The sequence below is a fragment of the Gouania willdenowi genome, chromosome 22 (assembly GCF_900634775.1).
Source record: "Gouania willdenowi chromosome 22, fGouWil2.1, whole genome shotgun sequence".
NCBI lineage: Eukaryota > Metazoa > Chordata > Actinopteri > Blenniiformes > Gobiesocidae > Gouania > Gouania willdenowi.
The window spans coordinates 30782344-30802504 of record NC_041065.1 but is presented as its reverse complement, the minus strand read 5'-3'; the positions used below and the strand labels follow the sequence as shown (position 1 = coordinate 30802504).

The window sequence follows — 20161 nt, the reverse complement described above, 5'->3', positions numbered from 1 at the left end:
AATGCCTGAAGTGAAATATTTTCATAAATTTGTGCTCAAGTAAAGACCAGTACAGGATAAAAGAAATAAAAACAGCTAAACTGGCAGGAATAAATTGCATGAAACAGAGTTGAACATTCATTATTTCACAAGGCAGCAGAAAGTAAAAGCCTTTTTTTCTTCTCCCTCCTGTCAGTGTGAAAAGCAGTTAAATTAGTCAAATTCATTGTAACATTCACACCGGATTAAAATACAAGTAAAACAATCATGTATCAGAAAGCACACAAAACATGTTAAAATACAGAATAATACATGATAAGAAATATAATAAACTTGTGACGTTACTTTTGATCTGTGGTTTCCTAAATAAATAAATTACACACACAACACAGGATTTTACCGACAACCCCAAAGTCAGGGCAAAGCAAATGTAATAACCCTAAAAAGTGTTCAGAGGAAAAACAACAACAAAAAAGAGTAAAAACGTTACATTCTATCTGTGAGTGGGCCCAGAGGTCTTTGGGAAACACAGAAAACACAAGAAGTGTGTGTTTATTCCTGCTTTGATATAAAATAAATCTAAATCATCATCATTTCCCTAAGAAAATAAAGCAAAATACATTTCCTGCCAATGCACGAACACTGCATAAGGCAACTTATATACATACACAGGAGCATAAATACATGTTTCTTTTTCTGCTAATATCGAGCTAAGCTGCATGTGGTGGGAGTGTGCACGGAGGTGGCAAGCGATGGTTAGCCGTAATCCCGCTGTAGGACAATCTGTCGCGATACAATCGAACACGGAACACAAGAAAAAGTATCAAAAATTTGTTTAAGTGGAACCATTTCAAGCAGTTGTTAAAAAAAGCTGTGCAGAATGATTCTGTACACCTGCGTTAATGTTTTAAAGTTGTAGTTTTTGTTGTTGTGATTGTGCCGGACGTATCATACGTTATTCATTAAGCTATCATTTCAGCAGTAAAACGGCACAAAAATCCCTGCTAAATGTAAAGAGTAACTAAACCCCCGAGCTTTTGGCTGGAAGTAAAAAAATTATGGGCGGGGCTTCTGGAGCAGTTAAGACACACCCAGTTTATACCATAAAATCTCCAAAGACCAATCTATGCTATGCTAACTAGCTACTCAATACTCACTATAGCTCTCTATTCACAACTCTCTCATTTAACGCCACAGACTGACAGGTGCTAGTTTTTATAGGAGGGGCGGGGCCATGCTACTCTAATTAGCTCAATACCCACTATAGCTCTCTATTCACAACTCTCTCATTTAACGCCACAGACTGACAAGTGCTAGTTTTCATAAGAGGGGCGGGGCCAACAGTGGTGGTTGGAGACGTACGAAACTACCAGCAAATAGAAAAATTTGATTGGTTTCTAGTTTTTATAGGAGGGGCGGAGCCATGCTATGCTAACTCGCTACTTAATACTCACCAGTGACATGCAGTCAGGGTAGGCAAGGTAGGCAGTGCCTACCCAAGGGTGAATTGATATTTTGATTATTTGTTTTAATTATAATATAATTATAAATGATTTATTTTTCCATTTCCGATAGCTTACATATAAGTTTGAAGGGGTCAGCATTTTGTGCTTTTCATAGACCAAATGACTAAGCATCGCTATTTCCTGGTACGGCAGAGACGCTGCAGTCTCACTCCACTGTAAGGCAGGAGGAGGAGCCAGGAGGAGGCCACACCCTCTTCCAAAAGCACATTGCTGCTCTGCCTCTGTTTCCATAGTGTGTTTTATGTGCAGTCAGTTCCCCACGATGACAACCACCTAGGTTCAGCTCTATATGCTGCCTTTGGGCGTAACCGTGCTATGCTAAATGCTATACGTAAGTGCATTAGTGAATTGATAAAGTGTGGCCGCTGCTACGTTTTCTAGCTAGTGGGCGGGATAACAGTACAGTCAGGATGACAGCGCTAGAGACAATAAAGAAACTTTCTTTTGAGGAAAAACGACAGCTTTTAAAAGATGGGAGAACCAACACCTGAGCTACCAGACCTTCAGCAAAGGTAAGGTCTTCTTATAGTTTCTACAGTGAATGGAAGGATTGACTTTGAGGAAGCGCCTCACTGAGGCTGTTTTGAGTTGTTGTTGTTGTATGGAGGCTGCTATTAAATATTTAAGTTTATTTAATGGTGTTTTACGATGTCGATTTTGTTAGAATAAAACTTGTCAGGAGAAACATATGAAATTGTCATTGGTGTTGACATTGGTGGTCTCGATTTGCAACGTGCCTACCCAACCCTAGTGGTCACTGATACTTACTATAGCTCTCTATTCACAACTCTCTCATTTAAAGCCACAGATTGACAGGTGCTAGTTTTTATAGGAGGGGTGGGGCCAGCAGTGATGGTTTCGAGACGTATGAAGCCACCAGCAAATGGCAAAATCTGATTGTAATAACCTGATTTCAACCCATAGAGGGCAGTCACTCTTACGTTTTTACAACGAAATAAACCAAATTGAAATAGTTTTACTAAAAAAACTGAGTCAAGAGTTGGACAAGAAACATTCAAACAAGATTTTGTCAAACCAAATACATTTGTTTTCAGCAGAAAGAAGTATTTTTGGGGTTTAGTTACTCTATAACTGTTAGAAAAAGCACAATTTGACAAGGTAGGAGAAATAACCCTGATGACACACAGATCTTCATCCACATTAAGTTTTGGTCCTTTATGTAAAAGTCGGTGAGTGACCAAAAAAGTAGGAAAGAACTGAACATTTAAGCCCTTTAACATCACAACTTAACCGAACTAATGGATCACACAGTGCTCCCATCATGCACTGGGCTCCTTTCTTTCATGTGTTACTGGTTCCAAAATACAAGAGAGACGTCTTCAGTGATTGTTGCTAATTTATGTGTGTCTCCATGAGTGATAAACACTTACACAAATGTTAACCTAAGTGCACAGGAACAGGAAGTATAAACTGTGCGTGGAAATTATTTCATGGAAATGAGGAGTAACTTTAAATGACAATATCATATCCAAACATTATCATTCGCATCCAGTCAAAAAAGGAATAATCATTTTTATTTATTGTTTTAAATCATCTAGGGTTGCAAAATTCCATGAATTTTCAAAGTTGGAAACATTCCGTGAGAATGAACGGGAAATTTTCAAAATAAAAGGTTGGCCCTTACCAAGAATGTTTAAAATATAGGTCATCTAAAATATTGGCATCAGTTTATTTTATTTCTTTTAAAGTTACTCCTACTTTCAGGTTAAATCCAAAAAATAAAGAAAGAATTCCCATTAAAAAGTTACATTTTTGAATATTTCCCAACATGTGCTAATATCTTTAGGGAATCCTGTGCTGAAACATGAATTCCTCCCTCTCTGCTATAAATAGACCCTTGGTGTTTTATTTCTGCTGTGAACACACACAAACACACACAAACACACACAAACAAGGGATTGGTGGAATACATTCCTTAATCCAAAGGGAATCAAAATTGTGGGAGGAGGAAAATGAAGATTTTGGGCCAAAAACTGAGTCATTTATACTTTAAAAAGTAGGTCATCTTCTGCATGGGACACAAATGACTTTGGATAATGTTCACACAATAAAAACATGAAGTGACATTCAGTGAAGCATCACTTGTTTGTTTGTCACTATTGTCTGTATATGCGTTGGTAAAGCTGCTTCGTAGGATGAAGGACTGAGCTAGCGGTTGCTAGGTGACGGGATGAAAAGAGGCCACAGGTGGAGAATAGTTGTCCCAGCGTGTTTTTCTCTTCACCATCTTCGCCACAAATGGAAGAATGTGTTTTTTTGGAAACGGGTCGACTCAGGAGAAAAAGCAGCAAAGGCACGTTGTCGTTGTGCTGATCGTCCAAATGTGTGTCCGTCCTTGTTTTGTTTTGTTATAACTGTGCATTAGGGCTGGGTGATATAAACCAATACTATAATATGTCAACATTTGTTCTTAATATAATAGAAATCTCAAAAAAGTCTTAACAGAAAAACAATTACGGGTGAATTTACTGACGCAAAATGCCATACAGGCACTTTTAATAACAAACAGCTGCACATTATGTGCCACGTTTGGCTTTTAAGGGACAGCACGTGTGAGTGAGTTCTGTAGTGTGGCTTGTTTAGAGGAAGGTCTGAGTTAGGACGCACTCAGAAATCTATCTACCTGTGCTTTTCATGCTGTTCTGAGACGTAGCCAAAGCAGCAACTCTTTAAACGAGCATTTTTAATATAAAATAAGCTAAGCTTGTTATTTTATCATCAGCAGACACCTCTGACGAAGACTGGCAGCTGACAGTCGAAACATGTCAAGAGCTCAAAGTGGGTTATCTTAGTAACAGTTGTCTGAATAACATAATATTGTAATTTACTATATTGCCAAAATTGAAATCTCGATATATCTTGAATCTCGATATATTGCCCAGCCCTACTGTGCAGCGTGTGTAACATTACATATTACACTATATTTTGTCCTGGGTGCATCACTTTTACAGCAGAGATTCTACCTGATGAAAAATGACTCATCGATGCACCATGGAGCCTTTTTTTTTTTAAAGTTTCCCAATGAATTGAAAACACTCACCAAGGTCAAGCACCATCAGAAAACAATGGAAACATCCATACATACATACATTGCACTGGATGCATATAGAGCAGGGGTCACCAACACGGTGTTCGTGGGCACCGGGTGTCCCACATGGACCATGCGAGGGGCCCTCAGGAGCTCTAGTCACCAATGAGCTCCATATAAAATCTCATTTATTTTCCAGGATTGAAACTCACAAAGATAAATACATATGGGAGATGTTGTTAGTACTTAGTAAAGTTAAAAACTGCTGCATGTGATGAATGTTTTTAAGTGTTGCAGAATGGTGTATGGGTCATAGTGTAATGTTATACACATGATATATATATATATATAACATATTTTTAAAAATGCAAGGTGTGTTTTTTGTAAAGTATTTCATTATTGTAAAATTTTACAATAATATTACATGTTATTAATTTCATTTAGTTAAAAATAGCTTGATAGCGACACCCAGTAAAATAGGAAGATGATAATTTTTTATGACACTTAAATGAAAAAATGAAACAATTGCATAAATTAGGAATACATAAAGTGTAAAGTGAATGTTGAAACTTGATAATTTCTCAATACACAGTAAAAAGTAATATTTGAACAATATTTTTTTCAATCAATATATTTTTAGGCCTACAAATAATAACTTGAATTTGGTAACACATGTGCATGCTGGTCGACACATGCTAATTGCTAATTTCTCACCTCATTAATGAATCTGTTCGTATACTATTACAATCTCTATTTTCTTCCAGAATACTCTTTTTTTTTTTTTTTTTTTACCAGGGATTTTAAGCTTAAGGTTAGCCACAAGTGTAAGGAAAGTTGATGGGAGGTGAAGTAGGAAGGTGGCAGAGTATAACTGTACAGTGTGATTTATTTTAAGCTGACAAATGGTTTATTCATGATTTTATTTGGTGTCAATGTCAAAAATAATCAATACCCTTTGTTAGAAAAAAAAAAAAAAGTATTACTTTTTTCTAAGGCTATAGAAAGCCATTGCAAACGAGTCAAAGAACCATATGAAGCTCTAGAGCCACAGTTGGTTGCGGACCCCTGGGTTACAGGAGTGTGGTTGGTGACCCCTGCTATAGATCATCATCAGAGCTCGGTTGGAGGCACTCTACAGCTGCTGAGGACCAGCCTCAGATAGAAAGAGCAGAAAAAGCTCCAAGTGGAGAAGCAGTAGAATAGGGCTATTCAACTGGCGGCCCGTGGGCCAAAACCGGCCCATTCCTCAAACTCAACCGGCCCGTGGCCCATCTGTCAATAGTTAGTGAATGAATTGTTTAATGTCCGCTAAAAACTGTACACACACTGCTTTGTGACAGTTTCCGGACAAAAAACACCAAAGTAAAACAACAGGTCGAGAACTGTGAGAAAGGTGGATGTTTTAGCCACAGACGTTTTCACTTTACTTATTTCTTGCACTTTTTAAACATTATTATTTTTGTTAAACTTGAAGATGTTTGTATTTTTCGTTACTTGTACAAAAATCCAACTGGTGCTGTTTATAGAATTTAAAAAGTTAAAATAAATAAATAAATATTGACAATGTGACGGCGCTTTGTGTCACTTCACTACAAGAGCAACTGTACCAGGAACGTCCGGCCTACAAACCAAAGCCTTCCGACATTATGGCCCACGGCAATGTGTAGTTGAATAGCCCTGCAGTAGAAGAACCTGAAGTTAAAGCACATTTCTAAGGTGAAGCGTTGTATTCAAGCCTCTAATACAGTTTACAAAAATAAAAATAAAGCTTATTTGAGTTTGACAGGCCAGGGCAGACATGTGCGGAGCCCCAACATGGAGGAAAAGACAATATTCGGCCGGTGCTTCCTAAACCTCAGGCCTTTCTTCATCCTCTGGGTGTTCTCACCCACAAACATCTCACCCTGCTGGGCTCCAGAGGAGATCCGTGACACCAGCTCTCCGTGGACCACCACCTCCTGTTCGGAGCGGACAAACACCTCCCTCAGCTCCTCCAGCCTCCTCTCCATCTCCCGGATCACCCGCTGTCTCTCCTCCACCTCCAGGAGACGCCGTCGGGCGGCCTGGAACTCCATGCTGGAGCTGGGGGTCACCAGCCGGGAGGAGGGGGCCGTGGCGGCGGCGGACGGAGGATCCGAACCGGAGAACAGAGCCTCGGTCACCCGTCGGAAATCTCCCATGGAGATGGATCGTCTGGTGGCGGGAGAGGCCAGAGCCAGGAGGGCTGAGGTGGAGGTGGAGGATAGGGATGGAGGTAATAAACAATCCGAGCTTTCAATGGCTGCTGCTGCTGTTGAGGATGAAGATGATGAAGATGATGAAGATGCTGCCATGTCCTCCTCATCGTGGATCTCTGGGTTTATTTGTCGTCTGTTCATCTTTCCTCCGTCCTGTGGATGTTTATCCTCTGTTTTTCTGTGCGAGTGCAGCGATGCTCCATTCATTATAATATCTGACGTCTGATTGGCTGAGGAGGGGCTCATGAGCAAGTCAGCAGCTGATTGGATGGCTCTGCAGGATGATGCTGATGCTGCTGCTAGTGAGGATGTCATGTCCTCTGCTTTCGTCAGGAAACGTCAGCATCTTTCCACTTCTTTCTTTGGTTTTTTATTCTCATATTACATTTGCTTCAGTTCTTCTTCAAACAGCAGTCGATGTATTTTTCTCTTTGTGGGCAACCACAGGACCCTAAAAACTAGTGCAAATATGTGGAGCTCGCTTAAATTGGGATAAAAATGTAATAATTCATGAAAAATGACACAAACAAAAACACCCAAAATCAGAGGTAAGGAATAAAAATAAAAAAAAAGTTAGATTTTTTTCTTAGCCTAGGGCGCCATCTACTGGCGACCCATTTTTAAAAATTTATTTTTATTTTTTAAAATAATAATTTTAAAAAGTATAATGAACGTGAAATACACCATTTACAATAACTGTACGTGTTTTTCTTTTAATTCAATATTAATATGAAAAAATCTGTAACTATAACTCCTAACCTTCTGCAAATATTTACATTTATTTTGTTTAAACTTTTGTTGTATTCTTTAAAATTTTATTGTGTTGTTTGCACATTGTGTTCTTTGGTATTAAGACTTGTATTAGTGACTGGCAAAACCAAACAAGGAAGTAGAAAATTCCTGGTACTGAAACTTTTATATTTTATTTTAACTTTTGATTGCACTGTTTTGCATTGCTTTTGGATTTTGCACCATTTTTGTCAGTCAAATCAAAATATAGTATGGCATGAAAAATGACTAAAATGTAAAAACGCCCAAAATCGGAGGTAAGACTATCATAGGACCCTAAAAACTAGTGCAAATATGTGGACCACACTTAAATTGGGGTCAAAATGTAGTAAATCATGAAAAATGACAAAAACGTAAAAACATCCAAAATCAGAGGTAAGGCTATAGTAAGGCATGAAGTCAAAAAATTTGACTTAAGACCATCATTAGACTCTAAAAACTACTAAAAATAAAATGCACACACTTAAAACGGGCAATGGATGCTGTTAGGCACGCAAAATGGCAAAAATCAAAAATTCACCCAACGTCAGAGGTAAGGCTAGAGTAAGGCTATAGTAAGGCATAAAGTCAAAAAATTTCAACCCCAAAAAAATTGAGTTAAGACCATCATTAGACTCTAATAACTACTCGGAATAGAATGCACATACTTAAAACGGGCAAAGGATGCTGTAAGGCACGAAAAAAGCACAAAATCAAAAATTCACCCAACGTCAGAGGTAAGGCTATAGTAAGGCTATAGTAAGGCATAAAGTCAAAAAATTTCAACCCCAAAAAAATTGAGTTAAGACCATCATTAGACTCTAAAAACTACTAGGAATAGAATGCACATACTTAAAACGGGCAAAGGATGCTGTAAGGCACGAAAAAAGCACAAAATCAAAAATTCACCCAACGTCAGAGGTAAGGCTATAGTAAGGCATAAAGTCAAAAAATTTCAACCCCAAAAAAATTGATTTAAGATCATCATTAGACTCTAAAAACTACTAGGAATAGAATGCACATACTTAAAAAGGGCAATGGATGCTGTTTGGCACGCAAAATGGCAAAAATCAAAAATTCACCCAACGTCAGAGGTAAGGCTATAGTAAGGCTATAGTAAGGCATAAAGTCAAAAAATTTCAACCCCAAAAAAATTGATTTAAGATCATCATTAGACTCTAAAAACTACTAGGAATAGAATGCACATACTTAAAACGGGCAAAGGATGCTTTAAGGCACGAAAAAAGCACAAAATCAAAAATTCACCTAACGTCAGAGGTAAGGCTATAGTAAGGCTATAGTAAGGCATAAAGTCAAAAAATTTCAACCCCAAAAAAATTGAGTTAAGACCATCATTAGACCCTAAAAACTATTAGAAATAGAGGGCACATACTTAAAACGGGCAAAGGATGCTGTTAGGCACGCAAAATGGCAAAAATCGAAAATTCACCTAACGTCAGAGGTAAGGCTATAGTAAGGCTATAGTAAGGCATAAAGTCAAAAAATTTCAACCCCAAAAAAAATTGAGTTAAGACCATCATTAGACCCTAAAAACTACTAGGAATAGAATGCACATACTTAAAACGGGCAATGGATGCTGTAAGGCACGCAAAATGGCAAAAATCAAAAATTCACCCAACGTCAGAGGTAAGGCTATAGTAAGGCTATAGTAAGGCATAAAGTCAAAAAATTTCAACTCCAAAAAAATTGATTTAAGATCATCATTAGACTCTAAAAACTACTAGGAATAGAATGCACATACTTAAAACGGGCAAAGGATGCTTTAAGGCACGAAAAAAGCACAAAATCAAAAATTCACCCTACGTTGGAGGTAAGGCTATAGTAAGGCATAAAGTCAAAAAATTTCAACCCCAAAAAAATTGAGTTAAGACCATCATTAGACCCTAAAAACTACTAGGAATAGAATGCACATACTTAAAACGGGCAAAGGATGCTGTAAGGCACAAAAAAGGCCCAAAATCGAAAATTCACCTAACGTCAGAGGTAAGGCTATAGTAAGGCATAAAGTCAAAAAATTTCAACCCCAAAAAAATTGAGTTAAGACCATCATTAGACTTTAAAAACTACTAGGAATAGAATGCACATACTTAAAACGGGCAATGGATGCTGTAAGGCACGCAAAATGGCAAAAATCAAAAATTCACCCTACGTTGGAGGTAAGACTAGAGTAAGGCTATAGTAAGGCATAAAGTCAAAAAATTTCAACCCCAAAAAAATTGAGTTAAGACCATCATTAGACCCTAAAAACTATTAGAAATAGAGGGCACATACTTAAAACGGGCAAAGGATGCTGTTAGGCACGCAAAATGGCAAAAATCAAAAATTCACCTAATGTCAGAGGTAAGGCTATAGTAAGGCATAAAGTCAAAAAATTTCAACCCCAAAAAAATTGAGTTAAGACCATCATTAGACTCTAAAAACTACTAGGAATAGAATGCACATACTTAAAACGGGCAAAGGATGCTGTAAGGCACGCAAAATGGCAAAAATCAAAAATTCACCCTACGTTGGAGGTAAGGCTAGAGTAAGGCTATAGTAAGGCATAAAGTCAAAAAATTTCAACCCCAAAAAAATTGAGTTAAGACCATCATTAGACTTTAAAAACTACTAGGAATAGAATGCACATACTTAAAACGGGCAATGGATGCTGTAAGGCACGCAAAATGGCAAAAATCAAAAATTCACCCTACGTTGGAGGTAAGGCTAGAGTAAGGCTATAGTAAGGCATAAAGTCAAAAAATTTCAACCCCAAAAAAATTGAGTTAAGACCATCATTAGACTTTAAAAACTACTAGGAATAGAATGCACATACTTAAAACGGGCAATGGATGCTGTAAGGCACGCAAAATGGCAAAAATCAAAAATTCACCCTACGTTGGAGGTAAGGCTAGAGTAAGGCTATAGTAAGGCATAAAGTCAAAAAATTTCAACCCCAAAAAAATTGAGTTAAGACCATCATTAGACCCTAAAAACCATTAGAAATAGAGGGCACATACTTAAAACGGGCAAAGGATGCTGTTAGGCACGCAAAATGGCAAAAATCAAAAATTCACCTAATGTCAGAGGTAAGGCTATAGTAAGGCATAAAGTCAAAAAATTTCAACCCCAAAAAAATTGAGTTAAGACCATCATTAGACTCTAAAAACTACTAGGAATAGAATGCACATACTTAAAACGGGCAATGGATGCTGTAAGGCACAAAAAAGGCCCAAAATCGAAAATTCACCTAACGTCAGAGGTAAGGCTATAGTAAGGCATAAAGTCAAAAAATTTCAACCCCAAAAAAATTGAGTTAAGACCATCATTAGACTCTAAAAACTACTAGGAATAGAATGCACATACTTAAAACGGGCAAAGGATGCTGTAAGGCACGCAAAATGGCAAAAATCAAAAATTCACCTAATGTCAGAGGTAAGGCTATAGTAAGGCATAAAGTCAAAAAATTTCAACCCCAAAAAAATTGAGTTAAGACCATCATTAAACTCTAAAAACTACTAGGAATAGAATGCACATACTTAAAATGGGCAATGGATGTTGTAAGGCACGAAAAAAGCACAAAATCGAAAATTCACCCTACGTTGGAGGTAAGGCTATAGTAAGGCTATAGTAAGGCATAAAGTCAAAAAATTTCAACCCCAAAAAAATTGAGTTAAGACCATCATTAGACTCTAAAAACTACTAGGAATAGAATGCACATACTTAAAACGGGCAATGGATGCTGTTAGGCACGCAAAATGGCAAAAATCAAAAATTCACCCAACGTCAGAGGTAAGGCTATAGTAAGGCTATAGTAAGGCATAAAGTCAAAAAATTTCAACCCCAAAAAAATTGATTTAAGATCATCATTAGACTCTAAAAACTACTAGGAATAGAATGCACATACTTAAAACGGGCAAAGGATGCTTTAAGGCACGAAAAAAGCACAAAATCAAAAATTCACCCTACGTTGGAGGTAAGGCTATAGTAAGGCTATAGTAAGGCATAAAGTCAAAAAATTTCAACCCCAAAAAAATTGAGTTAAGACCATCATTAGACCCTAAAAACTACTAGGAATAGAATGCACATACTTAAAACGGGCAAAGGATGCTGTAAGGCACAAACAAGGCCCAAAATCGAAAATTCACCTAACGTCAGAGGTAAGGCTATAGTAAGGCTATGGTAAGGCATAAAGTCAAAAAATTTCAACCCCAAAAAAATTGAGTTAAGACCATCATTAAACTCTAAAAACTACTAGGAATAGAATGCACATACTTAAAATGGGCAATGGATGTTGTAAGGCACGAAAAAAGCACAAAATCGAAAATTCACCTAACGTCAGAGGTAAGGCTATAGTAAGGCTATGGTAAGGCATAAAGTCAAAAAATTTCAACCCCAAAAAAATTGATTTAAGATCATCATTAGACTCTAAAAACTACTAGGAATAGAATGCACATACTTAAAACGGGCAAAGGATGCTTTAAGGCACGAAAAAAGCACAAAATCAAAAATTCACCCTACGTCAGAGGTAAGGCTATAGTAAGGCATAAAGTCAAAAAATTTCAACCCCAAAAAAAATTGAGTTAAGACCATCATTAGACCCTAAAAACTACTAGGAATAGAATGCACATACTTAAAACGGGCAATGGATGCTGTAAGGCACGCAAAATGGCAAAAATCAAAAATTCACCCAACGTCAGAGGTAAGGCTATAGTAAGGCATAAAGTCAAAAAATTTCAACCCCAAAAAAATTGATTTAGGATCATCATTAGACTCTAAAAACTACTAGGAATAGAATGCACATACTTAAAACGGGCAATGGATGCTGTAAGGCACGCAAAATGGCAAAAATCAAAAATTCACCTAACGTCAGAGGTAAGGCTATAGTAAGGCTATAGTAAGGCTATAGTAAGGCATAAAGTCAAAAAATTTCAACCCCAAAAAAATTGAGTTAAGACCATCATTAGACCCTAAAAACTATTAGAAATAGAGGGCACATACTTAAAACGGGCAAAGGATGCTGTTAGGCACGCAAAATGGCAAAAATCAAAAATTCACCTAACGTCAGAGGTAAGGCTATAGTAAGGCATAAAGTCAAAAAATTTCAACCCCAAAAAAATTGAGTTAAGACCATCATTAGACCCTAAAAACTACTAGGAATAGAATGCACATACTTAAAACGGGCAAAGGATGCTGTAAGGCACAAACAAGGCCCAAAATCGAAAATTCACCTAACGTCAGAGGTAAGGCTATAGTAAGGCTATAGTAAGGCATAAAGTCAAAAAATTTCAACCCCAAAAAAATTGAGTTAAGACCATCATTAAACTCTAAAAACTACTAGGAATAGAATGCACATACTTAAAATGGGCAATGGATGTTGTAAGGCACGAAAAAAGCACAAAATCGAAAATTCACCCAACGTCAGAGGTAAGGCTATAGTAAGGCATAAAGTCAAAAATTTTCAACCCCAAAAAAATTGAGTTAAGACCATCATTAGACTCTAAAAACTACTAGGAATAGAATGCACATACTTAAAACGGGCAAAGGATGCTGTAAGGCACGCAAAATGGCAAAAATCAAAAATTCACCCAACGTCAGAGGTAAGGCTATAGTAAGGCAAAAAGTCAAAAAATTTCAACCCCAAAAAAATTGAGTTAAGACCATCATTCGACTTTAAAAACTACTAGGAATAGAATGCACATACTTAAAATGGGCAATGGATGCTGTAAGGCACGCAAAATGGCAAAAATCAAAAATTCACCCAACGTTGGAGGTAAGGCTATAGTAAGGCTATAGTAAGGCATAAAGTCAAAAAATTTCAACCCCAAAAAAATTGAGTTAAGACCATCATTAGACCCTAAAAACTATTAGAAATAGAGGGCACATACTTAAAACGGGCAAAGGATGCTGTTAGGCACGCAAAATGGCAAAAATCAAAAATTCACCCAACGTCAGAGGTAAGGCTATAGTAAGGCTATAGTAAGGCATAAAGTCAAAAAATTTCAACCCCAAAAAAATTGATTTAAGATCATCATTAGACTCTAAAAACTACTAGGAATAGAATGCACATACTTAAAACGGGCAAAGGATGCTTTAAGGCACGAAAAAAGCACAAAATCAAAAATTCACCCTACGTTGGAGGTAAGGCTATAGTAAGGCTATAGTAAGGCATAAAGTCAAAAAATTTCAACCCCAAAAAAATTGAGTTAAGACCATCATTAGACCCTAAAAACTATTAGAAATAGAGGGCACATACTTAAAACGGGCAAAGGATGCTGTTAGGCACGCAAAATGGCAAAAATCAAAAATTCACCTAACGTCAGAGGTAAGGCTATAGTAAGGCTATAGTAAGGCATAAAGTCAAAAAATTTCAACCCCAAAAAAATTGAGTTAAGACCATCATTAAACTCTAAAAACTACTAGGAATAGAATGCACATACTTAAAATGGGCAATGGATGTCGTAAGGCACGAAAAAAGCACAAAATCGAAAATTCACCCAACGTCAGAGGTAAGGCTATATATAGTAAGGCTATAGTAAGGCATAAAGTCAAAAAATTTCAACCCCAAAAAAATTGAGTTAAGACCATCATTAAACTCTAAAAACTACTAGGAATAGAATGCACATACTTAAAACGGGCAATGGATGCTGTAAGGCACAAAAAGGCCCAAAATCGAAAATTCACCTAACGTCAGAGGTAAGGCTATAGTAAGGCATAAAGTCAAAAAATTTCAACCCCAAAAAAATTGAGTTAAGACCATCATTAAACTCTAAAAACTACTAGGAATAGAATGCACATACTTAAAATGGGCAATGGATGTTGTAAGGCACGAAAAAAGCACAAAATCAAAAATTCACCGAACGTCAGAGGTAAGGCTATAGTAAGGCTAGGCATAAAGTCAAAAAATTTCAACCCCAAAAAAATTGATTTAAGATCATCATTAGACTCTAAAAACTACTAGGAATAGCATGCACATACTTAAAACGGGCAAAGGATGCTTTAAGGCACGAAAAAAGCACAAAATCAAAAATTCACCCTACGTTGGAGGTAAGGCTATAGTAAGGCTATAGTAAGGCATAAAGTCAAAAAATTTCAACCCCAAAAAAATTGAGTTAAGACCATCATTAGACCCAAAAAACTATTAGAAATAGAGGGCACATACTTAAAACGGGCAAAGGATGCTGTAAGGCACGCAAAATGGCAAAAATCAAAAATTCACCTAACGTCAGAGGTAAGGCTATAGTAAGGCATAAAGTCAAAAAATTTCAACCCCAAAAAAATTGAGTTAAGACCATCATTAGACCCTAAAAACTACTAGGAATAGAATGCACATACTTAAAATGGGCAAAGGATGCTGTAAGGCACAAACAAGGCCCAAAATCGAAAATTCACCTAACGTCAGAGGTAAGGCTATAGTAAGGCTATAGTAAGGCATAAAGTCAAAAAATTTCAACCCCAAAAAAATTGAGTTAAGACCATCATTAGACTCTAAAAACTACTAGGAATAGAATGCACATACTTAAAACGGGCAATGGATGCTGTAAGGCACGCAAAATGGCAAAAATCAAAAATTCACCTAACGTCAGAGGTAAGGCTATAGTAAGGCTATAGTAAGGCATAAAGTCAAAAAATTTCAACCCCAAAAAAATTGAGTTAAGACCATCATTAGACTCTAAAAACTACTAGGAATAGAATGCACATACTTAAAACGGGCAATGGATGCTGTTAGGCACGCAAAATGGCAAAAATCAAAAATTCACCCAACGTCAGAGGTAAGGCTATAGTAAGGCTATAGTAAGGCATAAAGTCAAAAAATTTCAACCCCAAAAAAATTGAGTTAAGACCATCATTAGACTCTAAAAACTACTAGGAATAGAATGCACATACTTAAAATGGGCAATGGATGCTGTAAGGCACGCAAAATGGCAAAAATCAAAAATTCACCCTACGTTGGAGGTAAGGCTATAGTAAGGCTATAGTAAGGCATAAAGTCAAAAAATTTCAACCCCAAAAAAATTGAGTTAAGACCATCATTAGACCCTAAAAACTATTAGAAATAGAGGGCACATACTTAAAACGGGCAAAGGATGCTGTTAGGCACGCAAAATGGCAAAAATCAAAAATTCACCCAACGTCAGAGGTAAGGCTATAGTAAGGCAAAAAGTCAAAAAATTTCAACCCCAAAAAAATTGAGTTAAGACCATCATTAGACTTTAAAAACTACTAGGAATAGAATGCACATACTTAAAACGGGCAATGGATGCTGTTAGGCACGCAAAATGGCAAAAATCAAAAATTCACCCAACGTCAGAGGTAAGGCTATAGTAAGGCTATAGTAAGGCATAAAGTCAAAAAATTTCAACCCCAAAAAAATTGATTTAAGATCATCATTAGACTCTAAAAACTACTAGGAATAGAATGCACATACTTAAAACGGGCAAAGGATGCTTTAAGGCACGAAAAAAGCACAAAATCAAAAATTCACCCTACGTTGGAGGTAAGGCTATAGTAAGGCTATAGTAAGGCATAAAGTCAAAAAATTTCAACCCCAAAAAAATTGAGTTAAGACCATCATTAAACTCTAAAAACTACTAGGAATAGAATGCACATACTTAAAATGGGCAATGGATGTTGTAAGGCACGAAAAAAGCACAAAATCGAAAATTCACCCAACGTCAGAGGTAAGGCTATATATAGTAAGGCTATAGTAAGGCATAAAGTCAAAAAATTTCAACCCCAAAAAAATTGAGTTAAGACCATCATTAGACTCTAAAAACTACTAGGAATAGAATGCACATACTTAAAATGGGCAATGGATGCTGTAAGGCACAAAAAGGCCCAAAATCGAAAATTCACCTAACGTCAGAGGTAAGGCTATAGTAAGGCATAAAGTCAAAAAATTTCAACCCCAAAAAAATTGAGTTAAGACCATCATTAAACTCTAAAAACTACTAGGAATAGAATGCACATACTTAAAATGGGCAATGGATGTTGTAAGGCACGAAAAAAGCACAAAATCAAAAATTCACCGAACGTCAGACGTAAGGCTATAGTAAGGCTAGGCATAAAGTCAAAAAATTTCAACCCCAAAAAAATTGATTTAAGATCATCATTAGACTCTAAAAACTACTAGGAATAGCATGCACATACTTAAAACGGGCAAAGGATGCTTTAAGGCACGAAAAAAGCACAAAATCAAAAATTCACCCTACGTTGGAGGTAAGGCTATATAGTAAGGCTATAGTAAGGCATAAAGTCAAAAAATTTCAACCCCAAAAAAATTGAGTTAAGACCATCATTAGACCCAAAAAACTATTAGAAATAGAATGCACATACTTAAAACGGGCAAAGGATGCTGTAAGGCACGCAAAATGGCAAAAATCAAAAATTCACCTAACGTCAGAGGTAAGGCTATAGTAAGGCATAAAGTCAAAAAATTTCAACCCCAAAAAAATTGAGTTAAGACCATCATTAGACCCTAAAAACTACTAGGAATAGAATGCACATACTTAAAACGGGCAAAGGATGCTGTAAGGCACAAACAAGGCCCGAAATCGAAAATTCACCTAACGTCAGAGGTAAGGCTATAGTAAGGCTATAGTAAGGCATAAAGTCAAAAAATTTCAACCCCAAAAAAATTGAGTTAAGACCATCATTAGACTCTAAAAACTACTAGGAATAGAATGCACATACTTAAAACGGGCAATGGATGCTGTAAGGCACGCAAAATGGCAAAAATCAAAAATTCACCTAACGTCAGAGGTAAGGCTATAGTAAGGCTATAGTAAGGCATAAAGTCAAAAAATTTCAACCCCAAAAAAATTGAGTTAAGACCATCATTAGACCCTAAAAACTATTAGAAATAGAGGGCACATACTTAAAACGGGCAAAGGATGCTGTTAGGCACGCAAAATGGCAAAAATCAAAAATTCACCTAACGTCAGAGGTAAGGCTATAGTAAGGCATAAAGTCAAAAAATTTCAACCCCAAAAAAATTGAGTTAAGACCATCATTAGACTCTAAAAACTACTAGGAATAGAATGCACATACTTAAAACGGGCAATGGATGCTGTAAGGCACAAAAAAGGCACAAAAAAGGCCCAAAATCGAAAATTCACCTAACGTCAGAGGTAAGGCTATAGTAAGGCTATAGTAAGGCATAAAGTCAAAAAATTTCAACCCCAAAAAAATTGAGTTAAGACCATCATTAAACTCTAAAAACTACTAGGAATAGAATGCACATACTTAAAATGGGCAATGGATGTTGTAAGGCACGAAAAAAGCACAAAATCGAAAATTCACCTAACGTCAGAGGTAAGGCTATAGTAAGGCATAAAGTCAAAAAATTTCAACCCCAAAAAAATTGAGTTAAGACCATCATTAGACTCTAAAAACTACTAGGAATAGAATGCACATACTTAAAACGGGCAATGGATGCTGTAAGGCACGCAAAATGGCAAAAATCAAAAATTCACCCTACGTTGGAGGTAAGGCTATAGTAAGGCTATAGTAAGGCATAAAGTCAAAAAAATTTCAACCCCAAAAAAATTGAGTTAAGACCATCATTAGACTCTAAAAACTACTAGGAATAGAATGCACATACTTAAAACGGGCAATGGATGCTGTTAGGCATGCAAAATGGCAAAAATCAAAAATTCACCCAACGTCAGAGGTAAGGCTATATATAGTAAGGCTAAAGTAAGGCATAAAGTCAAAAAATTTCAACCCCAAAAAAATTGATTTAAGATCATCATTAGACTCTAAAAACTACTAGGAATAGAATGCACATACTTAAAACGGGCAAAGGATGCTTTAAGGCACGAAAAAAGCACAAAATCAAAAATTCACCCTACGTTGGAGGTAAGGCATAAAGTCAAAAAATTTCAACCCCAAAAAAATTGAGTTAAGTCCATCATTAGACCCTAAAAACTACTAGGAATAGAATGCACATACTTAAAACGGGCAAAGGATGCTGTAAGGCACAAAAAAGGCCCAAAATCGAAAATTCACCTAACGTCAGAGGTAAGGCTATAGTAAGGCATAAAGTCAAAAAATTTCAAAAAAAAAAAATTGAGTTAAGACCATCATTAGACTCTAAAAACTACTAGGAATAGAATGCACATACTTAAAACGGGCAAAGGATGCTGTAAGGCACGAAAAAAGCACAAAATCAAAAATTCACCCAACGTCAGAGGTAAGGCATGAAGTCAAAAATTTTCAACACCAAAAAAATTGAGTTAAGACCATCATTAGACTCTAAAAACTACTAGGAATAGAATGCACATACTTAAAACGGGCAATGGATGCTGTTAGGCACGCAAAATGGCAAAAATCAAAAATTCACCCAACGTCAGAGGTAAGGCTATAGTAAGGCTATAGTAAGGCATAAAGTCAAAAAATTTCAACCCCAAAAAAATTGAGTTAAGACCATCATTAGACCCTAAAAACTACTAGGAATAGAATGCACATACTTAAAACGGGCAAAGGATGCTTTAAGGCACGAAAAAAGCACAAAATCAAAAATTCACCCTACGTTGGAGGTAAGGCTATAGTAAGGCTATAGTAAGGCATAAAGTCAAAAAATTTCAAAAAAAAAAAATTGAGTTAAGACCATCATTAGACCCTAAAAACTACTAGGAATAGAATGCACATACTTAAAACGGGCAAAGGATGCTGTAAGGCACAAAAAAGGCCCAAAATCGAAAATTCACCTAACGTCAGAGGTAAGGCTATAGTAAGGCTAGGCATAAAGTCAAAAAATTTCAACCCCAAAAAAATTGATTTAAGATCATCATTAGACTCTAAAAACTACTAGGAATAGCATGCACATACTTAAAACGGGCAAAGGATGCTTTAAGGCACGAAAAAGCACAAAATCAAAGATTCACCCTACGTTGGAGGTAAGGCTATAGTAAGGCTATAGTAAGGCATAAAGTCAAAAAATTTCAACCCCAAAAAAATTGAGTTAAGACCATCATTAGACCCTAAAAACTAAAAGAAATTGAATGCACATACTTAAATGGGGCTGAGAGAACAGTAAGGCACAAAAAAGGCAAAAATCGAAAATTCACCTAACGTCAGAGGTAAGGCTATAGTAAGGCTATAGTAAGGCATAAAGTCAAAAAATTTCAACCCCAAAAAAATTGAGTTAAGACCATCATTAGACTCTAAAAACTACTAGGAATAGAATGCACATACTTAAAACGGGCAATGGATGCTGTAAAGGCACGCAAAATGGCCAAAATCGAAAATTCACCCTAACGTCAGGAGGTAAGGCTATAGTAAAGGCTATAGTAAAGGCATAAAGTCAAAAATTTCAACCCCAAAAAAATTGAGTTAAGACCATCATTAGACTCTAAAAAACTACTAGGAATAGAATGCACATACTTAAAACGGGCAAAGGATGCTTTAAGGCACGCAAAATGGCAAAAATCAAAAATTCACCCTACGTTGGAGGTAAGGCTAGAGTAAGGCTATAGTAAGGCATAAAGTCAAAAAATTTCAACCCCAAAAAAATTGAGTTAAGACCATCATTAGACTCTAAAAACTACTAGGAATAGAATGCACATACTAAAACGGGCAATGGATGCTGTAAGGCACGCAAA

General features: G+C 36.5%; 1 protein-coding gene and 1 long non-coding RNA gene across 2 annotated transcripts; both read right to left on the bottom strand.

The window, feature by feature from the left end:
- Positions 1–39: 39 nt before the first annotated feature.
- On the bottom strand, positions 40–7339 carry LOC114455916 (uncharacterized). The gene is made up of 3 exons (XR_003672767.1): positions 7328–7339; positions 1878–1882; positions 40–150 (listed from the first exon to the last, which is right to left on the bottom strand). It is a non-coding gene; the product is annotated as an uncharacterized LOC114455916 (long non-coding RNA).
- On the bottom strand, positions 5421–6995 carry LOC114455915 (vitellogenin-1-like). The gene has a single exon (XM_028437225.1). It carries the CDS (start codon positions 6930–6932, stop codon positions 6324–6326), a length of 609 nt encoding a protein of 202 aa, XP_028293026.1. The 5' UTR covers positions 6933–6995; the 3' UTR covers positions 5421–6323.
- Positions 7340–20161: the final 12822 nt, after the last annotated feature.

Bases quoted from the DNA above. Each gene is read 5' to 3' on its own strand.
- LOC114455915 (XM_028437225.1), bottom strand. From the start codon at position 6,932: ATGAACAGACGACAAATAAACCCAGAGATCCACGATGAGGAGGACATG.